The 27970-nt window shown below is 38.5% G+C and overlaps 1 protein-coding gene across 12 annotated transcripts in view; it reads left to right on the forward strand.

The window, feature by feature from the left end:
- Positions 1–8989, forward strand: part of CUNH8orf89 (chromosome unknown C8orf89 homolog) — a 29602-nt gene extending 20613 nt beyond the window's left edge. For 5 of the 12 annotated variants that reach the window (XM_064588207.1, XM_064588201.1, XM_064588202.1 and 2 more), the window contains exons 3-7: positions 1154–1307; positions 3275–3368; positions 4327–4384; positions 6729–6764; positions 8702–8989. In XM_064588207.1, the coding sequence (XP_064444277.1) occupies positions 1154–1307; positions 3275–3368; positions 4327–4384; positions 6729–6764; positions 8702–8841 (482 nt within the window). In that variant the 3' untranslated portion in view covers positions 8842–8989. The remainder of the gene's footprint in view (positions 1–1153; positions 1308–3274; positions 3369–4326; positions 4385–6728; positions 6765–8701) is intronic. The other 7 variants (XR_010410642.1, XM_064588203.1, XM_064588204.1 and 4 more) reach the window with 7 other exon arrangements.
- The last annotated feature ends 18981 nt before the right edge of the window (positions 8990–27970 follow it).

Here is a 27970-nt window from a genome sequence, read left to right on the forward strand (position 1 = left end):
TGTGTTAGACTTGCTTAGTAGAGAAAGCTTAAGAGACAATTCTCTACAATTAGTTTAATGATCACCTGAACCTTTAATTTCTTAATCTGTTTTTGCCCATTTATTGCCTTCATTTTGAAGTTTTGTTTTGTTTTTAAATAATTTGATAATCTCTTTTATGTGAGGTCAGTAGGAGAAGCAATCTTGATGCTTCAATATTAGTGTTTATAGATTTGTGTGAAATTTTGCAGAGAGAAAATTATTATTATTTTTTTAAGATTTTATTTATTTACTTATTTCACAGAGAGAGAGAACAAGCAGGGGGAGCAACAGAGAGAAAAGGAGAGAGGGAGAAGCAAACTCCCAACTGAGCAGGGAGCCCAATGCGGGGCTCCATCCCAGGACCTTGGGATCATGACCTGAGCTGAAGGCAGACACTTAAGCAACTGAGCCACCCAGGCACCCCTGAGAAAATTAAAATCAATGCCTGAAATAAAATTCTTTAATGTCTCATTGCTAACTCAATAATCAAGTATTTATACCTCTTATTTACATAAAAGCAGGAAGGTAGAAAGGTTTAAAATAGCAGATAACACAAGACTCTTAAAAGTGCTTTTAAACTCTTTCAATGTGAATTTCTTTAATATTCTGGAAATTCTAATTATATAAAATAATGAGGGTGGAGGACAGTGACAACTGTGGGAGATCTGTGAAGCTGTCCTTTTTCCTTGTTCTACTTCTGAATCAGCCCCTGAATCAACTCCTCCCTACAATCCCTATGGTAGGAATTGAAAGGTATTCTCTTGGGAAAGATACTAGATAAATTACAGTAGCTTTATTTTCTTTACTTAATGACTGATTAAGTATATTGTATTATGCATTTTAGTATGTGGTAAAAGAAGTTATATACATTTCATCAAGAATTAATACCATTGGGGTACCTGGGTGTCTCAGTCGTTAGGCGTCTGCCTTCAGCTCAGGATATGATCCTGGGGTCCTGGGATCGAGTCCCGCATCGGGCTCCCTGCTCGGCAGGAAGCCTGCTTCTCCCTCTCCCACTCCCCCTGCTTGTGTTCCCTCTCTCGCTGTCTCTCTCTCTGTTGAAAAATAAATTTAAAAAAATCTTAAAAAAAAAAGAATTAATACCATTGATTATGATACTATTTTTAATTAGAATATACCACAGCATTTGGTCTAGAAGAGTTCAAAGAATGTGTCAAAATGCCGTATTTACCAGGACTGCAGAGTTGCCCAAAAAGTGTAAGTTCACCTCCACTGGAAGTTCATCCAAGACTGCTTCATGCTGCTACCGAGATGCCTCCAGTCAGGTAGACCATTGCTCTTCAGTTCTCTTGTGTTCGACACGTATCTGTAGTAATACTGCTCAAGGTAGAGGTTTTCCTGCCTAGTGAATTGAAGGCTTTCTTGCCCACTGATATTTTTTTCATAAAGGATCTCACGTTTTAATCTAGGTAGCAATTTTATTTGGTTTGACAAGTACGCCCTTTTCTCAGTTTTCGAGGGACATTGCCAGAAAGGACTTAAGGACTTCCTTTTAAAAATATTTGTTGCCCTAGTATGGATTGCCCATGAGAATATTGGAATTTTTAGCAATAAAAATAAATGAACTCTCTGCAATATTAACAGATTTCCGTATGCTGAATATAGTGCCTTGGGTTTTGTTTCTAGTCTGACTGACGTAGTGTGAGGGGAGGTTCTAAATGAGATGACAGCCTGATGAAGAATTGCGCTGACAATTGGACAAGGAGTATGTCAAAGAAAAGTCCCACTCACTTTGAATATTGGCATTTAAAACCATTATCATAATTACCTTCCTTTTTATAAATCAGACTGGCTGACATACTGTTAAAAGAAAACCCCTTTCTCCAAAGGGATCTATAAGTTAGTAAGACAGTCTCATATTCTATTTGGTGGCTGCTTTGGTTTATCTATTTATCCATCAGGGATTTATCGAATGTCCAGGACTTGTTCACTTTGCCAGCCTAAAAAAAAAGATGATTCATTTATAGTAGTCTGAGTTGCTACTCTCCTTAGGGGAAAATTGGTATTTTCATATTCCCTGAGCTTTAAAGTCAGCCAGTTACACACAGCACACAAATATAGGAGTTTTAAAATATACTTATTGAGTTTCCTACTAGTATTATTGTTCTTGTTAATTACTCTTGAAATAAGTTTTGGTCATATGAAAATACACTAAAAATGAAAAGTTGTGCATAATTTACGAAATTATGAAAATAGATAAGAACTTCGCAGAAAATTTGGAGAAAAAAGATAAACAATATTTCGATAATTTACCCATCCTAAAATATCCATTTTTATTGTTAGGTGTTCATTCTCTTCTTTTCTTCTTCATTTTTGGGGACTTTTGTTTTCACTATGATTTTAGTGTACTTACAATTTTTTATTTTGCCTTTTTAACTTATTATTACACATAGTCATTCTTTTCATGTCACTGCATCATCTTCAAACAGTCTTTACCGGTTACATTGTATCTCATTAATGGATCCATAGTTTACTTAACCACACCTTATCATTCTTAATATTATCTGAGGACAGATTTCCAAGCTGTAAAAATATAAAAAGCAAAATCACTCTTTCTTCCATGAGATTATAATGAAATAAGGCAGAATCAGGGATGGTGGAAGAGAGCGAGCGAGTTGCTAGTGGAGTAGATGGTAATAGGTACAGAGGAGGGATGGCAGGGATGTAGAAAGAACAGAGACAGTTGGGAACATGAAGTATAAAACCTACTTAAGGACAGTGACTTTCCATCCTTACGGAGACACCCTTGTCCCTAACAGTCCCCTCACCCTTGTCATTTTAATCGGGAGTCTCAGGGCTCTCTGAGGAGGGTGTAGGGATGGGTCTGGCAATGGACTTGTCTCAGTACAGATCAGGCTTGTTACCCTTCTTTCATTGCATATGCTTATCTTTAAGAAACTGGAAACCCAGAAAGCACCCCCTAAATTAGCCCAGCTACCTCTTAATCTTCCTTTTGCTTCCTACTGTTTTCACTCTATTTCAGTTTTTTGGTTTTTTTCATTTGCAATTTGGCTGTTTGTGAAATGATTCCTCGCCATTTTACATCGACTTGAGTGTGAATTTACCTAGCCAGTGAAGGATAATTTGAATATATTAAATTCATGTTATGACAAGTGTTGTTCATATACAAAGTGGAAGAGTGGTGGCTATGTGCCATAATGTTTATGAAGTGCTTGGCAAACGTAAATGTTAGTTCTTTTCCCTGTTTTTGAAACAAGTGTCTTTATTTTAGCCAGTCTAGTGAGAACATGTTGAATTGCGTGCAAGTATTTTATTCTCCTCTGCATATTGCACAGCGCCCCGTGAATGAACAGCCATGGCAAACCAGGAAAGTAACGCATTTTTGTTTGTCTTGTGTACAACCCCTTACCCCCTCTTTTCCCTCCATATGTGAATATTTATTTTTAAAATGCTGATAAAAGTTTGTTTTTTCAAATTTCTTTTTTTTTAAAGATTTTTTATTTATTTATTTGACACAGAGAGAGAGAGAGAGCCCAAGCACGGGGAGTGGCAGGCAGAGAGAGAGGGAGAAGCAGGCTCCCTGCAGAGCAGAGATCCCAGGACCCCGGGATCATGACCTGAGCCAAAGGCAGTCGCTTAACCAACTGAGCCATCCAGGCGCCCCTCAAATTTAATTATAATCATACACTTTCAGTGACTCTCAAGGCACGCTCTGGTAATATAACTATAGTAGTAATCCTAGAAGTGAAGGGCATTTAAGAGTTCCGGCTGACTTCTAAAGTTTAATATAGTTACAGGAAATTTGCAATTCTTATAGATTATCTCACCTATAGCAGGTTCGGTCAAGACATACTTCCTCTAATAGCCCACTTGTTATGTAGGTCTGTTCCAGTAGGAACAGAAGTTAATTAAGATAAAGTTCAGATTGTGGTGGTTAATAGGTAAAATGTGCACAAGTAGGCAATAGTTGATATTGGCCTATCTAGATACCCTCTTAATCTAATCTTGATTCCCTTCCTCTTAGCATTCCCTGAATCAATCTTAGAGAAAGTTAAGATAAAGATAAATATGGGAAAAGTTAGACATAACACTTACCTACAGGTAAAATTTATTAGCAAAAACTGAAATGTTGAGTTGTTCCTGTCTGCTTCTGATTGGATTGGTTATGATGGAATGAGTTTACTTTAATGTTTATTTACTTTCCATGTGATGTCCTTCACCAAGTGAGTTTTGCTTAAAGCAGCTTCTTGTCTCTTATTGTATTTTTTAAATTAACGTACCCTGGGTTTATGTAAAAGTGATTTTATGATAATACGTAATTTTAGGATAAGGAAGACTAAGAAGGCCTGTACTGTGGTACCACTTCAGGAGAAACCAAAGAGTAAGTTGGCTCATTTTTTTCTCCTGCCACATGTCTTATGAGGTTGTTATTCTTTTTAACTTCCTTTCTTTCCACTGATTTAACTGCTTTGTTCTTTTTAAAGTTTCTTTTAAGCTTTGTTTATTTTATAAACGAAGTGCATGTTATGTTCACTATACACACACCTTTATTATCTCAGGACCTTGGGATAGTCCCTCATCATCTCTCATGTGGGCCATTGCATGGCCTGCATACTAGTCTTGCTTTGAGTTTCTGACCTTTGAAATTTTTGAAAGCTGTGGCAGCTTGATGCTGAGTGTAGTTCAGGAAGGAGCTTGATGGTGCCACCCTCACTGTTCAGGGTGCATGCTACCTCTATAATGGCTCGCTGCAAAACAAACACTGAACGCTATTTTCAGTTTTTACCTTTTTAAAATCAAAGTGAAAAATCTTTATTGGATTTCTTGGCAGTTAGCAAAAACAGATACTAATGTAGATCTTTCATAGAAGTAAAATGGCTTAACATGAACTTTTGAAAAGCTGGGATACCTATATTATATAGCAGTAAAAAAGGAAATCTGTTGTTTGTGACAATATGGTTAAACACACAGGGCATTATGCTTAGTGAAATAAGCCAGACAGAGAAAGACGAATGCTGCATGAGACTTTGTTCCTAATGGAATCAATCACTTATATGTGGAATCTTAAAAAAAAAAAAAAAAAGTCAAACATACAGAATAGAATGGTGGTTACCAGGGTTTTGAGTGGGGCAAATGGGGAGATGTTGATACAAAATTACAGTTCTAAGATGAATAAGTTCTGGGGATCCAATGTACAGCATGGTGACTATAGTTAATAATACTGAATTGTATACTGAAATCTGCTAAGAGAGTAGGTCTCAAGTGTTCTCATCTTCCCAGATGAGAACCCAGTTACTTTCCCAGAAAAGATAACTATGTGAGGTGATGGATGTGTTAATTAACTTAATTGTGGTAATCATTTCATAATATATACGTATACCAAGTCATTGTGTTGTAAACCTTAAATATATACAACTTTTATTTGTGAAATATACTGCAATAAAGTTGGGGGAGAAATGGAAAGCAACAGATGAAAGGATTTGTAAAATGAAAGATCATTAGAAAATACCCAATTAAAGTGAAGGGAGAAAAAAGATAATACAGAAGAGAGTGTGCAAGTCATTATGTGACAAGGTAAACCTGCTTCACACATGTGTAATTCTAATTCCAGTATAAACAAGGTAGGACAGAAACAATATTTACATACTGGCTGATAAGTTCCCAATTTTGATGAAAAATACAAAGCCAACAATACAAGAAGTTCTGTGAGCCCTCAGCAGGATAGAAACAAAGAAAACCATAGCTAGGCACATCATAATAAAAAGACTAAGTTAAAAAAACACACACAAAACAAGAAAACAGAGAAAAGATATGTTACCTTCAAAGGTGCAATGGTAAGACATACAACTGACTTTTTAAGTGTAGACAATGGAAGCAAGAAGAAAGTGGAATAGCATTTTCAAGGGCTAAAAAGAGATAACTGCCAAACTTGAATTGGATACCCAGTGAAAATACCCTTAAAAGTAAAAGTGAAACAAATACATTTTCATTCAAGTAGAAGTTGAGAGAGTTTATTGTCTGCAGAGCTTCACTAAAAAATATTAAGGAAGAAATTATACAAAAAGGAAGTACAACAACTTGGAAAACAATGAGAAGCAGTAACTGTAGTATTATGAAGTTTAAAATCTGTGTAGAAATAAAATACTTGACAATAGTAGCACACAGGTAGGATGGGGCATACGTGGAGTTAAAGTATTGTAAGATACTCGCATTATTTGAAAAATGGTAAAATAACTAATGTAAAGTAGATTGTAATGTGTCACAGAGACATGTGATAATCTGTATGGTAACCAATAAAAGAATAATAAAATAATACAAGTAGCAAGCTAATAGAGGGGAAATATAAAGTGAGAAAACACTTGATCATTTCAGAAGAGGACAAGAAAGGAGGAAAAAGGAAACATAAAACATATAGGACAAATAGAAAACAATTAGCAAGATTGAAGATTTAAAATTAAACATAACAACAATTACATTAGATATAAGCAGACTAAATATTTCAATGAAAAAACAAAGTATCAGAATGAGAAAAATAACTGTATGTTGTTTGCAAGAGGCATACCTTAAACTTAAGGGCAAGAAAGATCAAAAGTGTGAGGTTGGAAAAATACAAATCATGCAAACATTAATAAAAGAAAGATTGTGTAGCTACACTAACATCAAACAAAACAGACAGCAAGGCAAGAATTATTATTTTAATATTGATTCAATCATTTTAATTTTAGGATTTTTCAGGCATTCTAATTCTTCAATCAATTTTGGTAAGTTATATTTTCTAAAATTTTTTGCATTTTGTCTAAATTTTCAGATATATTGGCATAAAGTTTAGTTTTTGTTTTATCTGTACTTCTATCCCTCTTCTTTTTTTTAAAGATTTTGTTTATAAGTAATCTCTACACCCAATGTGGGGCTAGAACTCACAACCCTGAGATCAAGAGTCACATGCTCTATGTGTCCCTCTTCTTTTAGTGTTATTTATTTGTGCCTTCTGCCTTTTTTGCTTAATTAATCTCCCCAGAGACTTTTCTTTATTTTTATCTTCAATGAAGAACTCATCTTCTAAAAAATCTTTCTTATTGTAAATTTGTTTTCTACTTCATTGATTTCTTCTCTTTCCTGTATTATCTTTTTCTTCTATGTTCTTTGGGTTTATTATTTTCCTAATGTATATCTTATACCTAACTTATTAATTTTTAAGCCTTCTTTTCTAACATAGGAATTTGAGGTATAAACCTCTCTATGTATAACTTTTGCTGCGTCACAGAAGTTTTGTAATATTTTCATTATCATTTAGTTACAAATAATTTAATGTTTATTACGATTTCTTTTTTGACTGATGAATAATCTAAAATGTGTGTATAAATTTCTAACTATTTGAGGATTTTAAATTTATCTTATTGTTAACAACTTCCAACTTAATTGTATTGGTTTGTATAAAGTTTGAAGTTTTTTGAAACTTTTTGACATTTGGTTAATATCTAGAATCCAGTTAATTTGTAGCCAGAGAGTTTTTCTAAGTATCAGGGTCATTGTACTGCTAAGAACCAGTATCCCGATTATATTCTTTCCCTCTACCCTCTGTCTTTCTCTGAACTTCCTACTTATGTTATGCACTCAAATAACAAAACAAACCAAAAATAACCACACTGGAGAATTGTAGATAGCTTTTTTTGACACTTGACTGTTTTGAAATTAAATAATATTTTAAAACAGTTTGAATCAGTACATTATTTTCAAAGTTTTATATGTTTCAAAATAGAAGTATTTATACATCTTTACATATTTAGGGCAATATGTAGTGATTGCATGGGAAGTTTGAATTTGATGAATCTGGATTCAAATCCTTTGCCCTTGGGCAAGTTTTTTAGCCCCACTAAACCTTCTTTTTATATCTGTGGTCTAAGAGAGTACTAATTGCCTACTTCATAGTGTTGTGTGGGTGAAATAAATATAAGTACTTGGCACAGAGAGATCATTTGATATATGTTATCTATTACTATTATTACTACCACTCTATAATAGAAACTTGAGTATGCTGTTCAGTTAGTGAATGATTCATTTTCCTTTACAGTTTTACTATTTTACTAAACTTAGCATTTATGAGAAATGGTATATTTGGAGAAAATAACTTGATGAACATATAAGGTATGAAACAAGTTAATTATTTTTGGAGACTGTTTCTTTTGCTTTGGAATAAATTCCACAGCCATCCCATGTTTTAAAAAGTACATTATAGATTCAGATTTAGTTTTATATAATTAAATATGAGTATTATAGGATTTTTTAGTTACATTTTAAAAAAAGATTTATTTATTAGAGAGAGAGCATGAGTGGGGGGAGAGGCAGAGGGAGAGGGAGAGAGAATCTCAAGCAGACCCCTCCTGCCCCCTGCTGAGTGGAGCCCTATGCAGGGCTCGATCCCATGACCCTGAGATCATAATCTGAACCAAATCAAGAGTCAGACGCCCAACCGACTGAGCCGCCCAGGCACCCGTAGTTAAATATTTTTGAGATGACTTGACATCACAATCACTTTAGAAAGTAAATATTTTCTATTTTTACTTCAACTAATGTGATATATCAAGAACTAGCAGTGTTTAATGGTCATTTGAGGAAGAGAGATTTTGTTTGCCCTGTATTTTAGAGAATATCATTTCAGTGTGCTTAATTTTAATAGTTGATTTCTTTTTCTTCACAGGTTCTGGCTTCAGCGATCCTCTTGCTGGAGCATCATCTCAATACTTACAGAGACTTTCCAAAATGGCCATATTGGAGTATGATACCATTCGTCAAGAAACTACTAGAAAATCCAAAAAGAGCAAGAAACGAGACCCGTGAGACTGCTGATAAGTATCACATGGTGCAGTGCTTTCTTCACTGATGTCTAAGGTTTATATATCTTTTCCTTTCTTTTTGATATGTAATATTATGTGCAATGATTTACATAAAAATGGAAATGTAAATAAGAAATAAATATTTTATGTAATATACAGAATCATTTGCATTTCTTTAACATCTACAAAAAGACATTTAAGTTATGGTTTATGGGGACATGACATGGGAGAAATTACATTCCATGAATTTTAAACATATTGATTATACCCTTTGATTCAATTTGATACATGTGTTTTGAGTGCCTATCTTTACAGTGAATGACTTTGCTAGTTGCTGCAGAGGATTCAAGACAGAGTGAATCATTATTGGGCTTAGAGATGTCCAATGAGAACACCTCCTTTTCCCTGCTTGAGTTTGAAAACAGTTGTGAGATAAGTATTCAAGCAGATAAAAATATAGCTTTGTTTGCTGGTAAAACCTGGAAGGAAAATCCTGTCTTAGATGTGTGGCAACAGTGGGCCTCCTAATCCTGAACTTCAGAATTGGACAAATGTACACATTCAGTCATTACTGACAAGCTCACCCACCACATCAGGGCCTTTCCTGCCAAGTAGAGCAAGGCATTTCTACTGTGTGGACAGGAAGATCCCCAGAGGGGAGAGATGGAAACTTGCTCCATCTCTGTAGGGAGGAGGAAGGAAGGTCTAGGCCAAGAGGAAAACCCCTCTTTCAGAAAGCCTTGAGGAGTGGGGGACAAGCACCCATCAATACACCTCCCTGAGATATGGGAAGAAATCAAGGATACCAATGACTGATCCAGTGAAGAGTGGGATATAGGCCATAAGAGAACCACAAAGTGTTACAGAGTTTCAAAAACAGGGCAGTAACATCCATTGGGGTGGTCAAAGAAAGCTTCACAGAAGGTAACAGTGTTTGAAATGAACCTTAAAGACAGGAAAGATGGAGGGAGAGGGCATTTCTAGAAAGATGGAATAACATAAGCAGAGACATGCTGTGCATTTGGGAATGATGCATTTGGCTGGGGCACTAGGTAGTATAGGGCAAGTGTCATAAATTCACGTGCTTACAGGCACCCAGCCAGGACCAGATCGAGTGGTAGAGCACCCATCAGATGAAGGCTATGGTGAACCAGGGCATGTTTCTCCATTTAAGAGGCCACTCACTGCCTAGCTTTGTGTCATGTGGCAATGTGTAAAGTTAGCAACTAAGTGAAATAAGCAACTAATTCCAAATGTATAGAATCATGTGTGGGTCAAAGAAAATTACACGTGCAAACTAGATCTGCCTTTGTGGGGCCATTCATTTATACACCCTCAGAGTAAAAAGAATCAAAGACGATAGGGCTCAAAAGATAACCTGATGACACCTGGTAGGGAACCTCAGATGCCAAGCCTGAGTTTATATTTCCTGTTTCACAATGGCAGATTTTGAGAATGAAAGTAAATTATTGCGTTTGTGATTGAGGAAGTTTCACAATGTGTTGTGTATAATGTGTTGGTAGGCCAGGTTGTAACGGGAGGGGGCTGGAGTAGGGAAAGCATTTAGGAGGTTGTTATAAAAATTGAGGTAAGAATCTCTCAGTAGAAAGGTAGAAACGGGAATGGGAAGGAGAGACTAGGTAATTAAGACATCATGGCAAAGGACTTCAAATTAACTGATTAGCATAGGGTATCAGGAGAGGAAGAGTCAAAACCATCTCATTTCCAATCTTAAACATAAGATTCTCTGAAGGAGGTCCTATTTGGCGGGGGAATAAGATAATGAATGCAACTTTGGGTATAGTCAGTTTAGGGTGCCATCAGGATGGAGATGCCAAATAGGTGGTTGGAAGCAGGTGTGTAGTTCCAGAAAAAGATACTGACAAGACCTAGAACTTGGAGAAACATTTGCCTAGCAAGGCCTGTGTTTCTCCTGATAAAAAAAAGTAGAGAGAGAAGAGAGCCCAAATTCTTAAGGGATGGGAGGAAATAGGAAGAAAGCAAAAATAGATGCAGGAGAATGAACATGTTCCATGTCCTTGAATGCTTTATATTAATGTGTAAAATACATTATGAATATGTATGTGTTTGTATGCATTATCACAATGCATTCATTCCTGGAAGATAACCAAGTAAACGTATGTGGATATGTTTGTGCTTACTTCTGAATTTCAAAGGAGAATGACTTAGATATTACCTGTACTTTTTCTATCTTCTGACCAACTACTCCAAGTGTGGTCAGTGATTTGAGAAATGGGAAACAGGAGAAAAGTTACTCTCAACAAAAATTTGATGAACTCTTATTTGGATGAGCACTTCTAAACATCTTTGATTATCAAATGGATTTCATTTATTGAGCTCCTATTATGTACTCTCAACGTTTAATATTACTTTGCAAGCATTAGGAAAACCCTAAAAAGTAGGTAAGTGATGTTTTTGCTGTTTTATAAATGAAGTAAATAAAGGGTTTTTGTTTTACACTGGATCTCTAGCTAGAAAACAGGAGAGCTAGAATTCTATCCTACTAGGATTCAAAGCCCATATACATAAACTTAATGGAATAATAATTTTTTAAAAACTTAAATTTATTTGATACATCATGATTTAGTTACTTAAAAATTAGAGGAAGACAGTCCTTGCCCAGAGAAAAATATCCCCCGATCTTGAGTTGAATTTCTAAGTTATGACACTAACACATCCGGCAGCATTTATATTAGTGGAGTGGAAAATCTCTGCTCCTCACTCCCCCATGAAAGAGTTCAACCCAAGTCAATGCAAGAAAGGAGTGGAATGTTTATTTCTTTTTAATAAAGAAAGATATGAGATATACTGACAATAATTAATCACTTTATAAACCTTGGATTGAATTTAACTTATGTTTTTCATTAAATTTTTAAAAAGAAAAAAAGCCCCACAGGCTCTACTTCCTTACATTGCATGTACTCTTTTTGTTCCTCATGAACAGGATGTATTCAGTACCCAGAAGGCTCAAACAACCCCCTAGTGAGATAAACCCAAGGTTGCAGAGATAAATATGAAATGCCAACTTCTGATATCGTAGCTACCATGGATATTAAATTTAGGTTTGAGTTGAAGATGATCTTGTCAGAAATGACTTTTTTACATTTGTGATTTGGAAAGTCCTCCAGTGTAAGCAATATCAATCATAATCTTGGGAAACTGTACCTTATAGTAAATATTTAGGATGGGAAGATGGAGTCTTGATTTTAGGGTGAGAAAACAGTTCTTGACAAAGGATAATTGCTTCATTGAAGGACAAATCTTTAGCCAATGATAGTTTCAAAGAAATTCCCTAAAAAGATCAGACCTACTGCCTTTTCTCTAATTCTATGGTTTTCTATTAAGCAACCCTCTAATACGTAGTTCAGAATCCTGAGTAAATATAGTCCTGGAAAAGTCATCTCTGGATGACATATCTTAGATCTAGGATTGGGTATGTTAATTAATGTATTGCAATTCTGATTCACAGTCTCTGTGAACCTGGTTGGTGTGAGCTGGTACACAGATCCTGATTATCCTGGTCAAATTAATGAATTGAGGATTTGGGTTTGTTTTGTTTTGTTTACTAAAAAATCACTTCAGTATTTTTGGAAAAATAATTTACATTTTCAGGAATTTCAACAGTACAGGAGAAGAAAATTCAAAAAGTACCTCAAATCTCACCAGTCATAAATAACATCAAATGAACATCTTTCTCTGTATATTTGCAGATAGATACAGAACTACTTTTATTGTAATGGGATCATTCTATGCATGCTATACCCAAGTTAATCAACTTAATTTTACTCAGCTATAAGAAAAATAAACTTAAATGCGACTGAAGACATTGCTAAAATCCAAATATTATTAATTTTAAAATATTTTATTAATCTAGGGGCGCCTGGGTGGCTCAGTTGGTTAAGCGACTGCCTTCGGCTCAGGTCATGATCCTGGAGTCCCAGGATCGAGTCCCGCATCGGGCTCCCTGCTCAGCAAGGAACCTGCTTCTCCCTCTGACCCTCCCCCCTCTCATGTGCTCTCTCTCTCGTTCTCTCTGTCTCAAATAAAAAAAATTTTTTTTTAAATTAAAAAAAAATATTTTATTAATCTATATTTAGATCCATCTTTAGATTCATCTCGGAATCTAGATCTAAACCTTTTTTCCGAAAAGAGATATTCTTTCCTAAAAAATTCCTCTGCAAGAAACTTCTGGTTCTGATCTAAAACATTTGTCAACTTAGAAAAACCTACATGAAGTCTTCTAAAGACGAGTGAACAAACAAAAGCTTCCACATATGATCTTTGTTGCAGGGGAAACTTGAGCATAAGTCATAGCGAGACCTTGGGACTTGAATGGCATTCTCCACTAGCGTTGGCCTCTGCTTCATTCGGTCAATCACACAGAAGTTATTCCATGGTCTTCTAAGAGACAGTAAGTCACCACACCAAAAGATAACGAACCCTTTCACAGAACCACTGAATCTTTATAACAATAAAGTGAACAAAATGTTATGAGAGAGAGAGATTCTTCTTCAAGGCTTTTAAAACTTAAGCAGGCATCCAAATTTCCTGGAGAACTTGTTAAAGTACAGATAAATCTGTATTTATTTCTATAGGTCTAGGGGTGGGGGTTGACACTTGGCATTTCTATCGAGCTCCATGTTTGTTACCGCTGAACCAGGGTCCACACTTAGACCCTGCCTTAGAATCACTTGCACTTAGAGTCACCTGGTGAATTTTTGAGAAATACCCTTGTCCAAGCTCTATTCCCAGAGATTCTGATCTAGCTGGTTTGGGGAGGGGGGGTGGCTCTAAACATGGAACATTTAAAAAACTCTCCAGAGGGCGCCTGGGTGGCTCAGTTGGTTAAGCGACTGCCTTCGGCTCAGGTCATGATCCTGGAGTCCCTGGATCGAGTCCCGCATCGGGCTCCCTGCTCAGCAGGGAGTCTGCTTCTCCCTCTGACCCTCCTCCCTCTCATGCTCTCTGTCTCTCATTCTCTCTCTCTCAAATAAATAAAATCTTAAAAAAAACCCACAAAACTCCAGAGATCCCAATGTGCAGCTAGGTCTGAGAACTACTGTTGTGAGGTTGAAAGACTATGAAAAATATTAAGAATATTTTCTTCCCTTCAGTGCTTTATGAATATCATTCCATCTTGTCCTGGCATTACAATTCTTTTTTCATCCCTTGTGGATTATTTGCAATTTCTGCCTGGATGTCTGAAGATGTTCTTGATTCTTGAAACTGAATTAGAATATGACTCACTATGGGTTGTCCTAGATCAAGACTTCCTGGAACATGGTATGTTCTACACATTCAATTCTTTCTGCATTTTTGGAAATTTCTTGGATTATATCTTAATTCTTACTCTTTCTGTTCCATATTTTTGAATTTTCTACGTCAGGAACACCAAATATCCTTGAGATCATCTTCAGCTGTTCTAAATTTCTGGAGAGTTTGAGAATAAGATTTGTCAATATTTTTCTGTTTTCCTTCGGATTGCTTTAACCTGTGAGTTCTTTTTCTCCCCTAACTGCATTGGCTATTGATGATTTTAGCAGTTTCCTCTAGGTCAGCAATTCTGTTTCTAATGGTATCGCTTTTCTTCCTCACTGTTTCTAATGGATTCATTCTATAATGATATTATTTGGTCTCTAATTTGTTTTCTTAGGTCCACAGTCACTCATTATCTAATTCTGTTCAGGGATCAACAAACTTCTTTTGGTAAAAAGCTAGATAGTAAATATTTTAGTAGCAGGCCATTCAGTTTCTATTGCAAATACTTAACTCTGATGTTGTAGCATGAAAGCAGTTATAGACAATCTGTAAAAAAAAAAAAAAAAAAAAAAAAAAGGACTCATTAGGTTCCAATAAGGCTTTATTTACAAACAGGTCACCAGCTGGTTCATTCTCAGTAGCCGTACTATGTGTGGCACATAGTGTTCTTTGTTATATTGTTCCTTTTTTCCTCATTATGACCAACTCTCAATTCACAGCCTCTGGGGATAGCTCCCCAGCTTCCCTGGGAGGGGTACTTCCTCCATGTTCTGAAAGTACTTTGAGGGATATCATGGTCATCCCCCACCAGATTGACTTAATAATAACTATTTTTAAATATGTTCACTATGTACAGGGCATTGTGCTAAACACTTTTCTTTTATTATCTAATCAAATCATCCCAACAACCCAATTTACAAGCCCTAGTCAACTCTTTTGGCCTCCATTCCCCTGAGTGACTATGTACTTCTTTTCTGTTCAAATCACTAGTGCCTTTTCCCAAATTCTCTCACTCTTAGCTTATGACCATTCTCCTTATTTCATTGAGAAAATGGAAGCAATTAGAAGGGCAGCCTCTCATCTATGAACCTACTTGCCTCTGTCCTCCTACGTTTGGTCTCCATGTTCCTAAGAACAGCATCCTCACTTGTGCACCAGATACATCTCTCTCTCCTCTCACCCCAGCAACCGTATCCCCAAATCATTGAAATTTCTCCTCTTGATCATTTCACCAGTATAAAAACATGCTGCAAAATCTCCTGTCTTAAATGTACAAATAAACCTCTTATGATCTGCCACTGCATTGCTTTGCTTCCCTTTAAAGCAAAACTGTATCTCCACATCATTCACTCCATCTCCACATTACTGACTCCCTTTCCCTCTTGAACTACTCTACAGTTAAGCTGTTGCCCCACCATTCCACTAAAACTGTTCTTGTCAAGCTTTCTGGTAACCTCCATGTAGCCATAGCCATAACCAATGAAAATTCTTAGTCTTTATGTTGTTTGACCTATCAAGCAGCATTTGATACAACTGGTCTCTCCCTCCTTCCTGAAAAAGTTTCCAGAGCACCATTCTCTTTGAATCCTCCTCCTGCATTTCTAGTCACTTCTTCTCAGTCTCCTTAACAAAGTCATACATCTAGTAAAGTGGTATATCTGGGATTTGAATCTTCAAAGGCAGAAACTACTTCTTATCAATTTCTGTGTCCCTAGTACCTGGCACTGACCCAGCACATAGTGTGAACTTTATTATTTTATGAGAAAGAACATCAGCGCTAGAGGTCAGTTCGTGATGAGATGGTTCAAACCAGAGACACTGGACTCTCTAGTTACAGAGGGAGAAAGGACCAATTAATCGAATTTCTGAGGAGTGGGGAACAAGTGGGAGATCCAGACAGGTGAGTGGCAAACTGTGGTTAGGACTTGACAGAGGGAAATTTGGTCTAGTCTGGCAGGCACTGTTGTCAAAGGCTAGCAGCATGGAGCCGAGAGACCACTTCCTGGTCTTTAGTCAGGAACCCATTGTCTCAGGACAGGTTCTTAGGAAACAGACACTGTGATGGATATATATGCCCAAGAAGTTCACTGGGGAATCAGGAATAGCACTGATGAGGGGAAGCAGGCAGAATGAAGGGCAGAGGAGTTGAACAACAATGCAGTGTCATTGAAATCTTCAGCCGATCTCACATGGAGCGCTGGAGCTGGAAAGGCCTTTCAGGGTTGTACAACCCTGAAGCAAGGAGATTTCACTTTATAAACCTCACCCCTCTCCTTACTGATCAGCCATTGGATCACTGGATGTGAACCATGTTTGGCGAAGGGTATGGCCCTGGGCAAAGTGGCTCTCCTGAAGAAGGACATAGCCATGAGCACCGTCAGCCATGAGCACCACCAACACCCCTCCCCCCCAATAGGGGAGTGAATACCGCAGTCCTAAGAGAGAGCTCTGGGTGGTACAGTCCAGTACCCACTACCCCTTTCCCCAGAGACAACCAAAGTAACAGGTAGAGAATGAAGATGAGCACCTAAGAAGGGAGATGACTTGACCACACACTGGTAAGGATCCTCCTAGGAGAATGTTCGAATGAAGAGACTTCATGGTCAATGTCAAGGAAGCAGATAAGATCATGAAGTACCCAGAGATAACCAACCCTGGAAGGCTGTTACCACCCTTATGGCTGAAGGGCTAAGGGAGGGAAGTAGTAGACCTGAGACCAGTGGGAGCTGAGCTGCAGAAGAACAACTGTCTGGCAGGAACCACAGTCATGAGGGATGTCAGAAGGGTGCCATGGGAGCAGGTAAGTCCTCGACCTCTTTTTACTACCACTCTCCACCTCCTGCCAGTGCCTCCCATCAGTCAAACCCAGCTGAAAGTCATTTGGCAATGGAGCCTAGGTGAGGCATTCCAGAGGAGTCAGCTTCTTGGTACAGAGCAGGGTGGACAGAGAGTGGATTTGGGGTAAGCAAATGGGGAACAACCAACAAAGGCCACAAGTTAAAAACAGACCAGGGATTACAACCAGGGACAAAGGTTGAGAAGCATCCACCCTGCCTTCCAGACTTTTCTATTGATGAAGACTGAGGCTGACCTAGAGTCTGGGAGTGGGACTGAGTTTTGGCTGGGTTCTCTGATGTGAGGATTGGATCTAAAGCAAGGGAGCAGGGTTGAACAAAGGATGGTGGAAGGATTGAAGGACTGAGGGAAAGAAGGTATGGAGAGTAATGTAAAGCCCAAGAAATCAACAAACCTCACAGAATTCAGAGGCCATTTGACCTTGCCTCCACTCCCACCAAGCCCTGTTGTTTTTGTTTGGTCTCCAGCTAAGGTCTCCAACACAGGGATCATATGGAGGACCTTCCAGATGCATTTGAACAAGTGAACTTGGAGAGGGAAGCTTGAATATATCATGTAGCCTGAAAAATCTGAGCTGTAGAGAGGGGAAGGAAAAACTGTAGAGAGACAGGAAAGCTTTAACTGGATAGGGAGGGGACTCGGGGGTGCAGCTGCAGTCCATCATTATAAAAATACTTGCCAGCATCTCATAATGAACGCATATGAAGTCCAAATGATGGCAGCAAATATTTTTTCCTTTTCCTGCACAGTCAGCTTGAGTCAGGCATCTGGGGATTCCTCCCCGCTTGGTCTCCTCACTCTTTGTTTTAGCCCCTCTACCCTACTGCTCCCATCCCCATCTTGGCTCCGTCTTGGTAGTGGGAGGTCAAGGCTCTGCAGATGACTTTTCCTGAGAAAATGAGAAGGTGGTAGCTTATAAACAGTCCTCTTTAGAGGTAGACTTGGTCTTTTAGATTTGTCACGGTGGAACACCTACAAGACAAACACATCCCTCCTGGTAAATAAGGCCACTCCCATAACACTGCTTTGATGTGTTATTCAGGTTAGGCTCTCTTCCCACTGGGAGAGAGTCCAGGAAAGAAGGAAGGATGAGGTGAGGGTGACGAAAGCCCTGTTCTTCCACGCTGAGAATAGTAATAATAACTATTATTCTAGTGGCTAATTATTGAGCAGAGGCTTATATATCGAGTGGCTGCTCTGTGCTGGGTACATATTAGATGTTGTGGTGGATTAAATGGTATCTGCCCCCGGGCGCCTGGGTGGCTCAGTTGGTTAAGCGGCTGCCTTCGGCTCAGGTCATGATCCTGGAGTCCCTGGATCGAGTCCCACGTCGGGCTCCCTGCTCGGCGGGGAGCCTGCTTCTCCCTCTGACCCTCCCCCCATCTCATGTGCTCTCTCTCTCTCTCTCTCTCAAATAAATAAATAAAATCTTAAAAAAAAAAAAAAGATTAAATGGTGTCTGCCCCCTCACTCCTAAAGGTAGTCCATGTTCTAATCCCTGGAAGCTGTGAATATGACCTTATTTGGGAAAAGGGTCTTTGCAGATGCCATTAAATTAAGGATCTCCAGATGAGATTATCCTGGATTATCCAGGTGGACCCTAAATCCAATGACAAGTGTCCTTATAAAAGACACAAAGAGAGACACAGGAGAAGAGTGTGAGACCATGTGAAGATAGGAGCAGAGACTGGAGTTGTGTACCCACAAGCAAGAATGGCCTAGGACTCCTGGAAGCTGTAGGAAGCAAGGAGGGATTTTCCCCTAGGGCCTTTGGAGGGAAGGTGGCCCTCCAACACCTTGATTTTAATTTTCTGGCCTCTGAACTGAAAGGATAAATTCTTGCTGTTTTAAGTCACCCAGTTTGTGGTAATTTGTTTCAGTGGCCCTAGGAATCTGAACAAATGCTTTATATGCATCATTTCTAATCCCCACTATGACTGGCAAAGTGAAGGTATTGTTTTCTCATTTTATAGACAAAGAAATTGTGAGTTAGTAACTTACTCACGTTCCCACTGCTCATAAATTGCAGAGCTAGGGTTTGAACCTAGGCTCACCTGACTCCCAAGTCCCTGCTCTCTCCATCATATTACTTCCTCTTTGAACATTTTTGTTAATGTCCCTCCAGTTCAAAAAGTGCTCTTCTGTATTCCTGGCTCATGGGCAGGTCCTTGTTTCCTCCACTCAGACTCACTCATGAACAACATGTAATTGATGGGCCATTTGTGTTGATCACTGGATTAGAGCTGTGGATACAAATTTGATTATCACTAATTCCTCCTTCCTCACTCCATTTAGGGCTTGATGCATTAAGGGAGGGAAAGTCTAACTTCCCCATCTTGGAAAATAAATAGACATATTGTAGAAACCTAATTAATAATTTAAAAATTTAATAATAACTGGCTTCTGTACAGTGACTTATGGATTACAAAGCCCTTTCACTCACACGATTCCACTAGAGCTTTGGAAGATAAGGTCACACAGGGACATTACATATGGATGATTTCATGGATGAGGACAACAGAGGGTTTCCCAAGCCAATGGCTCCCTTACTGCCACACAGTTACTGAGAGGCAGCTCACCACAGTACTCTGTCATCAGGAACACTTTATAAATCTCCTTTAGGTCCATCATAGATTCATATAATGAGCCATCTAATCTTAAATACTTAACATTTATTTAGTTTTTCTATCTGGCTTTTTCTCTTTTAAATATAAGAAGGGAGGTGTTGCCTGGCTGGCTCAGTCAGTAGAGCATATAACTCTAGACCTCAGGGTTGTACGTTTAAACTCCATGTTGGGTGTAGAGATTACTTAAAAATAAAATCTTACTACACTGTGGAAGGAGGGGAACTAAGATGACAGCGTAGTAGGAGGACCCTAGGCTCATCTAGTCCCACAAACACAACTAGATAACTATAAAATCATTGTAAATATGCCAGAAATCAACCTGAAGACTGACAGAACAAACTCCACAACTAAAGGGAGAGAAGAAGCCACATCAAAGAAGGTAGGAAATGCAGAGACATGGTTTGGGGAAGAAATGGATCATGGGTGCTGTGGAGAGGGGGGAGCCCTGGTCATGGAGAAAGGTAAGAGAGAGTGGAGTGCACAGGGAAATGCACAAGGAGAACATTTCCCCAAAGCCACTGGCTGGGAAAATGAGACGGGCTGATTTTCATGAGTTCTTGCAACCAGCAGAAACTGGAGTTCTAAAGGTCAGTGGCGGGGAGGGGCGCCTGGGTGGCTCAGTCATTAAGTGTCTGCCTTCAGCTCATGATCCCAGGGTCCTGGGATGGAGCCCTGCATCGGGCTCTCTGCTCCGCGGGAAGCCTGCTTCTCCCTCTCCCACTCCCCCTGCTTGTGTTCCCTCTCTCGCTGTCTCTCTCTGTCAAGTAAATAAATAAAATCTTACAAACAACAATAAAGGTCAGTGGGCTTGGCTGGGATAGAGACCTGGGGCTCCTGCCCTACTCCTGAAGAGAAGGTAGGCAGGCAAGCAACACTGGGACAGATGATGTAGAGACAGCAATCTGAAGAATGCTTGGGGCACACAGCGGGGAGATTATTTGCTCTTCTTGGAGCATGTGCCTAAGAGGTAGTGTTCACAGAGATGCCTCTCTAGGGACAAAGGAGCCAGCAGGTGCCATTTCCCTCCCCTGTCCCTCAGCGCAAAGGTAGAGCCACCTGTGGGAAGCAGCACAGTGCTGACACTGGCTTACACCAAGTCCCACACCCCTGTACTCTGGTGGTGCTGACCTTTCTGGTCAAGTCTGCGTCAGTCCCAGCATGTCAGGCCCCTCCCCCAGAAGACCAGGAGGAACCCCTGCCCACACCATGTCTCCTGACCAGAGAGTTCGGCAAGGCTTCAGTTCTAGTGGAAGTAGTATCAGGTCTCATTTAATAAGCAGACCAGAGCACACCTAATTAAAACTTGCCACACTCTGGCCAAGAACCAAACACTGCCCACTATAGGCCAGGGGAGCCTCTGCAGATGACTGGTCTGACGGATAAAGCAGTCAAAACACAGCAGCAGAGTGCACGCAGCACACACCAAGACACTCCCTAAAGGGCCAGGCTCTGGACACATGACCTCTTTCATAAAGCCATTTCTTTCAGGAGCAGGAAACACAATGGACTTTTCCAACACACAGAAGAAGGCAGAGACTTAGGGCGCCTGGGTGGCTCAGTTGGTTAAGCGACTGCCTTCGGCTCAGGTCATGATCCTGGAGTCCCTGGATCGAGTCCCGCATCGGGGTCCCTGCTCGGCGGGGAGTCTGCTTCTCCCTCTGACCCTCCTCCCTCTCATGTGCTCTCTCTCATTCTCTCTCTCTCAAATAAATAAATAAAATCTTAAAAAAAAAAAAAAGGCAGAGACTTAGACATAATGCTAAGGTGGAGGAATTCATCTGAAATGAAAGAACAAAATAAGGTCACAGCCAGAGATCTAAGTGAAACAGATACAAGTAATGTGCCTGATGGAGAATTTAAAGCAACAATCATAACAATACTCACTGGGCTTGAGAAAAGAATGGAAGACTTCAGGGAAGCCCTTACTGCAGAGATAAAAGAGTTAAAAAACAGAAATGAAAAATATAGTAACTGAGATTCAAACAGGCTTCATGCAATGAAAACAAGAATGGAAGAAGCAAAGGGACAAACAGGTGATATAGAAGATAAAATGATGCAAAATAATGAAGCTGAACAAAAGAGAGAAAAAAGAATTATGCAACACGAGAATAGACTTAGGGAATAGACTTAGGGAATTCAGTGACTCCATCAAACATCATAACATTATAGGAGTCCCAGAAGAAGAGAGAGAAAGGGAGGGCAGAAAATTTATTTGAGGAAATTATAGGGGAAAACTTCCCTAATCTGGGGAAAGAAACAGACACCCAGATCCAAGAGGTACAGAGTGCTCCCATCAAAATCAACAAAAGCAGGCCAACACCAAGACATATTGTAGTTTAATTTGCAAAATATAGCGATAAAGAAAAAAATCTTAGAAGCAGCAAGACAAAAGAAGTCCCTAACTGACAAGGAAAGACCCATAAATTTAGCAGCAGACCTCTCCATAGAACCTTGGCAAGCCAGAATGGAGTGACATGATATATTCAACTTGCTGAATAGGAAAAATCTGTAGCCAAGAATAGTCTATCCAGCCAGGCTATCATTCAGAGTAGAAGTAGAGAGGAGAAGTAGAAAGAGAGATAAAGATTTTCCCAAACAAAAACTGAAGGAGTTCGTGACCATTAAACCAGCCCTGCAAGAAATATTAAAGAGGACTCTGAATGAAAAGGAAAGACCAAAAGTGACAAAGAGTAGAAGGAACAGAGAAAATCTCCAGAAACAATGACAAAACAAGTAATAAAATGGCACTAAATACATATCAATAATTACTCTGAAGGTAAGTGGACTAAATGCTTCAATCAAAAGACAGGTGGTGTCAGAATGGATAAAAAAAAAAAGACTCATCTATATGCTGCCTACAGGAGACTCATTTTAGACCTAAAGACACCTGCAGCTTGAAAATGAGGGGATGGAGAGACATTTATCATGGAAATGGATGACAAAAGAAACCTGGAGTAGCAATACTTATATCAGACAAACTAGACTTTAAGCCAAAGACTGTAACAAGAGATGAAGAAAGGCACTATATCATAATAAAAGGGACTATCCAACAAGAAGATGTAACAATTGTAAATATTCATGCCCCCAACATGGGAGAACCCAAATATATAAAACAATAATAAACATAAAGGAACTAATTGATAATAATACAATAAGAGTAGGGGACTTTAATATCACACTTACATCAATGGACAGATCATCTAAGCAGAAAATCAACAAGGAAACAATGGCTTTGAAAGACACACTGGACCAGATTGACTTCACAGATATATTCAGAACATTCTCCTAGGGTGCCTGTGTGGCTCAGTCAGTTAAGCATCTGTCTTCGACTCAGGTCATGATCCTAGGGTCCTCCCCCAGCCTGATTCTCCCTCTCCCTCTGCTGCTCCACCTGCTTGTGCTTGCTCTCCTCTCTCAAATAAATAAATAAAATCTTAAAAAAAAAAAGAACATTTTTCTAAAGCAGCAGAATACACATTCCTTTCAAGTGCACTTGGGACATTCTCCAGAATAGATTGCATACTAGGTCACAAATCAGGTCTCAACAAGTACAAAAGAATTGAGATCATACCATGCATATTTTCTGACCACAACACTATCAAGCTCAAAGTCAACCACAAGAAAAAATTTGGAAAGATCACAAATACATGGAGGTTGAACAACATCTTACTAAATAATTAATAGGTCAACTAGGAAATCAAAGAAGAAATAAAAAAATACATAGAAACAAATGAAAATGAAAACACAATGGTCTGAAACCTCTGGGATGCAGCAAAAGTGGTCTTGAGATGGAAGTCTATAGCAATACAGGCTTACCTCAAGAAGCAAGAAAAATCTCAAATAAACAACCTAACTTTACACCTAAAGGGGCTAGAAAAAGAAAAAAATGAAACCTAAAGCCTGCAGAAGAAGGGAAATAATGAAATTTAGAACAGAAATAAATGATATAGAAACTAAAAAAAAAAAAAAAAAAGCAATACAACAGATCAATGAAACCAGGAGCTGGTTCTTCAAAAACAATTAATAAGATGGATAAACCCCTAGCCAGACTTATCCAAAAGAAACAAGAAACCCAAATAAATAAAACTACAAATGAGAGAGGGGAAATAACAACTAACACCACAGAAATACAAACAATTTTACATGAATATTATGAAAAACTATACGCCAACAAATTGGACAATCTGTAAGAAATGGATAAATATAAATACATAAACTACCAAAACAAACAGGAAGAAAGAGAAAACTTGAACAGACCGATAACCAGCAAAGAAATTAAATCAGTAATCAAAAATCTCCCAACAAACAAAAGTCCAGAGCCAGACAGCTTCACAGGGGAATTCTACCAAAGATTTGAAGATCAGTTAATACCTATTCTTCTCAAACTATTCCAAAAAATAGAAATGGAAGGGAAAATTCCAAATTCATAATATGAGGCCAACATTACCCTGATATCAAAACCAGATAAAGACTCCACTAAAATAGAGAACTATGAGCCAATATCCCTGATGAAAATGGATGCAAAAATTCTCAATAAAATACTAGCAAACTGAATCCAACAGTACACTAAAAGAATCATTCACCATGGTCAGGTGGGATTTATTCCTGGGCTGCAAGAGTGGTTCAATATTTACAAATCGATCAACATGATCGATTAATTAATAAAAGAAAGGAAAAGACTATATGATCCTTTCAATAGATGCAGAAAAAACATTTGACAAAATACAACATCCATTCATGATAAAAATCCTCAACAAAGTAGGGTTAGAGGGAACATACCTCAACATCATAAAGGCCTTATGTGAAAAGCCCACAGCTAATATCATCCTCAAGGGGGAAAAACTGAGAGCTTTTCCTCTGTGGTGAGGAACGAGACAAGGATGTCCACTCTCACCACTGTTATTTAACATAGTACTAGAAGTCCTAGTCGCAGCAATCAGACAACAAAAGGAAATAACAGGCAGCCAAATCAGCAAGGAAGAAATCAAACTTTCACTATTTGCAGATGATATGATACCCAGAAGACTCCACCAAGATATTACTAGAACTGATACATGATTTCAGTAAAGTTGCAGAATACAAAATCAACATACAGGAATCTGTTGCATTTCTATACACCAATAATGAAACAGCAGAAAGAGAAATCAAGGAATCAATCCCATTTACAATTGTACCCAAAGCCACAAGATACCTAGGAATAAACCCAACTAAAAAGGTAAAAGATCTATGCTCTGAAAATTATAAAACACTTTGAAAGAAATTGAAGATGACACAAAGAAATGGAAAAACATTCCATGCTCATGGATTAGAAGAGCAAACATTGTCAAAATGTCTATACTACCCAAAGCAATCTACACATTTAATGTGATCCCTATCAAAATACCACCAGCGTTTTTCACAGAACTAGAACAAACAATCCTAAAATTTGTATGGAACTACAAAAGACCCTGAATAGCCAAAGCAACCTTGTAAAAGAAATGCAAAAGCTGGAGACATCACAGTTCTGGACTTCAAGTTATATTACAAAGCTGTAGTAATCAATGGGACAGAATAGAAAACCCAGAAATGAACCCACAATTATACGGTCAACTAAACTTCAACAAAGCAGGGAAGAATATCCATTGGATAAAAGACAATCTCTTCAACAAATGATGTCGGGAAAACTGGAGAGCAACATGCAGAAGAATGAAACTGGACTACTTTCTTACAGCATACACAAAAATAAGTTCAAAATGGTTGAAAGTCCTAAATGTGAGACAGTAAACCATTAAAATCCCAGAGACGAACACAGGCAGTAACCTCTTTGAGATCAGTCATAGCTTCTCCTTAGTAGATATGTCTCCTGAGGCAAGGGGAACCGAAACAAAAATGAACTATTGGGACTTCATCAAAATAAAAAACTTCCACTCAGTGAAGGAGATAATCAACAAAACTAAAATAAAAGGCAACCTATGGAATGGGAGAAGATATTTGTAAATGACATATCCGTTAAAGGGTTAGTATCCAAAATATTTAAAAACTTATAAAACTCAACACCCCAAAACCAAATAATCCAGTTAAAAAATAGGCAAAAGACACGAATAGACATTTTTCCAAAGAAGACATACAGATGGCCAACAGACACATGAAAAGATACTCAGCATCACTCATCATCAGGGAAATACAAATCAGAACCACAATGACATATCACCTCACACCAGTCAGAATGGCTAAAATTAACAACACAAGAAACAACAGGTGTTGGCAAGGATGTGGAGAAAGGGGAACTTGGTTTCAAAGTTGGTAGGAATACGAACTGGGGCAGCCACTCTGGAAAACAGTATGGAGGTTCCTCAAAAAGTTAAAAATAAAACTACCCTATCATCCAGCAATTGTGCTACTAAGTATTTACCCAAATGATACAAAAGTACAGATTCGAAGGGGTACATGCACCCCGATGTTTATAGCAGCATTATCAGCAATAGACAAACTATGGAAAGAGCTCCAATGTCCATCAACTGATGAATGGATAAAGAAGATGTGGTATATACATATATAGATACACACATGATGGAATATTAATCAGCCATAAAAAAGAATGAAATCTTGCCATTTGCAATGATGTGGATGGAGCTAGAGGGTATTATGCTAAGCGAAATAAGTCAGAAAAAGACAAATACCATATGATTTCACTCATGTAGCTTAAGAAACAAAACAAATGGACATGGGGGAAGGGAGGAAAAATAAAATAAGACAAAAACAGAGAGGGAGGCAAATCATAAGAGACTCTTAACTATAGGAACAAACTAAGGGTTGCTGGAGGGGAGGTGGATGGGGGGATGGGGTAACTGGGTGATGGACATTAAGGAATGCACTTGTGATGAGCATCAGGTGATATATGGAAGTGTTGAATCACTATATTGTACACCTGAAACGAACATTACACTGTATATTAAATAACTGGAATTTAAATAAAAACTAAAACTAAACTAAAATCTTAAAAAAAAAAAGTAAGAGAGGACTGCCAACTGGATTTAGGAGGAGCTAGTTCCTGTTTGAATGGGTTTGGGATGTTGAATAAATGGCTGATGTCAGCAGACAGCCTGAGTCAGAAGAAAGCTAAACTAAGACCTGCTTTAGAATAAATATTTGTGATTTCTCGAGCAGTTCTTTCCTCTTAATGTATGTCTTTTTCAAAGTGCTTATGGTCTGTACTCTGACTGATGCCTGTGTTTAAAGAAGTATAGAAATGGCCACTGGTACCTGGTGATTTAACCAAGGTATTTGGCGAAACACAGAAAGTGTGTGTGCGTGCCCAGCTGTGGGCACAATTCCTTTTCTGGGAATGCAAGTTGATCTCTACACAAAACAGACAGTAATGAGAGACATTAAGAGTGTTTTGCTTGTGCTATGTTTCTATCTGAAACTAAAGAGATGTCAGTGTGTAATTTTCAACAACGCTATAAGCCTCGGTGTAATCTGAGACAATGTGCACAATGAACAGAGATCAAAAACCTATCTTCCAAAAACTGGATCTGGTGAAATAATGCCTCAGGGGACCTCATCCTAAAAGTGATGATTTCTGAGGTAGGTGACAGACTTAAAATCTATGCTTATGGGGTGTTGTTTTGACACCAAAAACAAAAAGAAGAAAAGACAAGACACCTCTGGCTTATGACAAGTCAATTTCACTCAATGTCAATGTATTTTAGCGGATTAAATATATTCACAAGATGATTTACACATTAGAAGGAATGCCACACACACTTGAAACAATTTCTGACAACTATCCCTCCCGCACTACAGGTTTTGTTTGTATAATCCTTTTGTGTGTTGGGTGAAATACACATAACAGAACATTTACCACCTTAGTCATTTTTATGTGTACAATTCAGTGGCATTAAGTACATTCTCACTGACAGTCTTAAATTCTCTTGTTTTGTTCAGGACTAACTTCCTTTCTTCTCTCCTACTTTACTTTTCTCTTCTTGGCTTGACTCCTGCCATCTCAACACATAAGCAAAAAATTCTGAAGCTTTGTACAAAAGGGGAAAAAGAATGATCCACACGGCACCCACGGCAGGATGGCGCAGCAAAACCACAAGTCATGGAGTGAGCTGTGGAGGCCTTACTTGTGTATTATTTTCCACTGCCATGGTGTAAGAGGCCCCCTCTTCTGGGCAGGGATACAGTGATGGGCTGGCCAGTAGTGGAGAGGAGGGAAGATACTAACTTCCCAGGACAGAGTGGAAGGAATTTCTGTTTCTAAGGTCAGGTCTTCCTTAATCCTAGGGAGGCCAACCAGACCTATTTATGCATCAGGATCCTTCTGTTGCTAAACTCTAGCTGATGGGCTGTCAGGTTCTACGGTGGCAGAGGAGGAACGAGCTC

Source organism: Mirounga angustirostris, unplaced genomic scaffold (assembly GCF_029215605.1).
Source record: "Mirounga angustirostris isolate CCGP_5_RB_7025 unplaced genomic scaffold, mMirAng1.0.hap1 SCAF_4, whole genome shotgun sequence".
NCBI classification, from domain to species: domain Eukaryota; kingdom Metazoa; phylum Chordata; class Mammalia; order Carnivora; family Phocidae; genus Mirounga; species Mirounga angustirostris.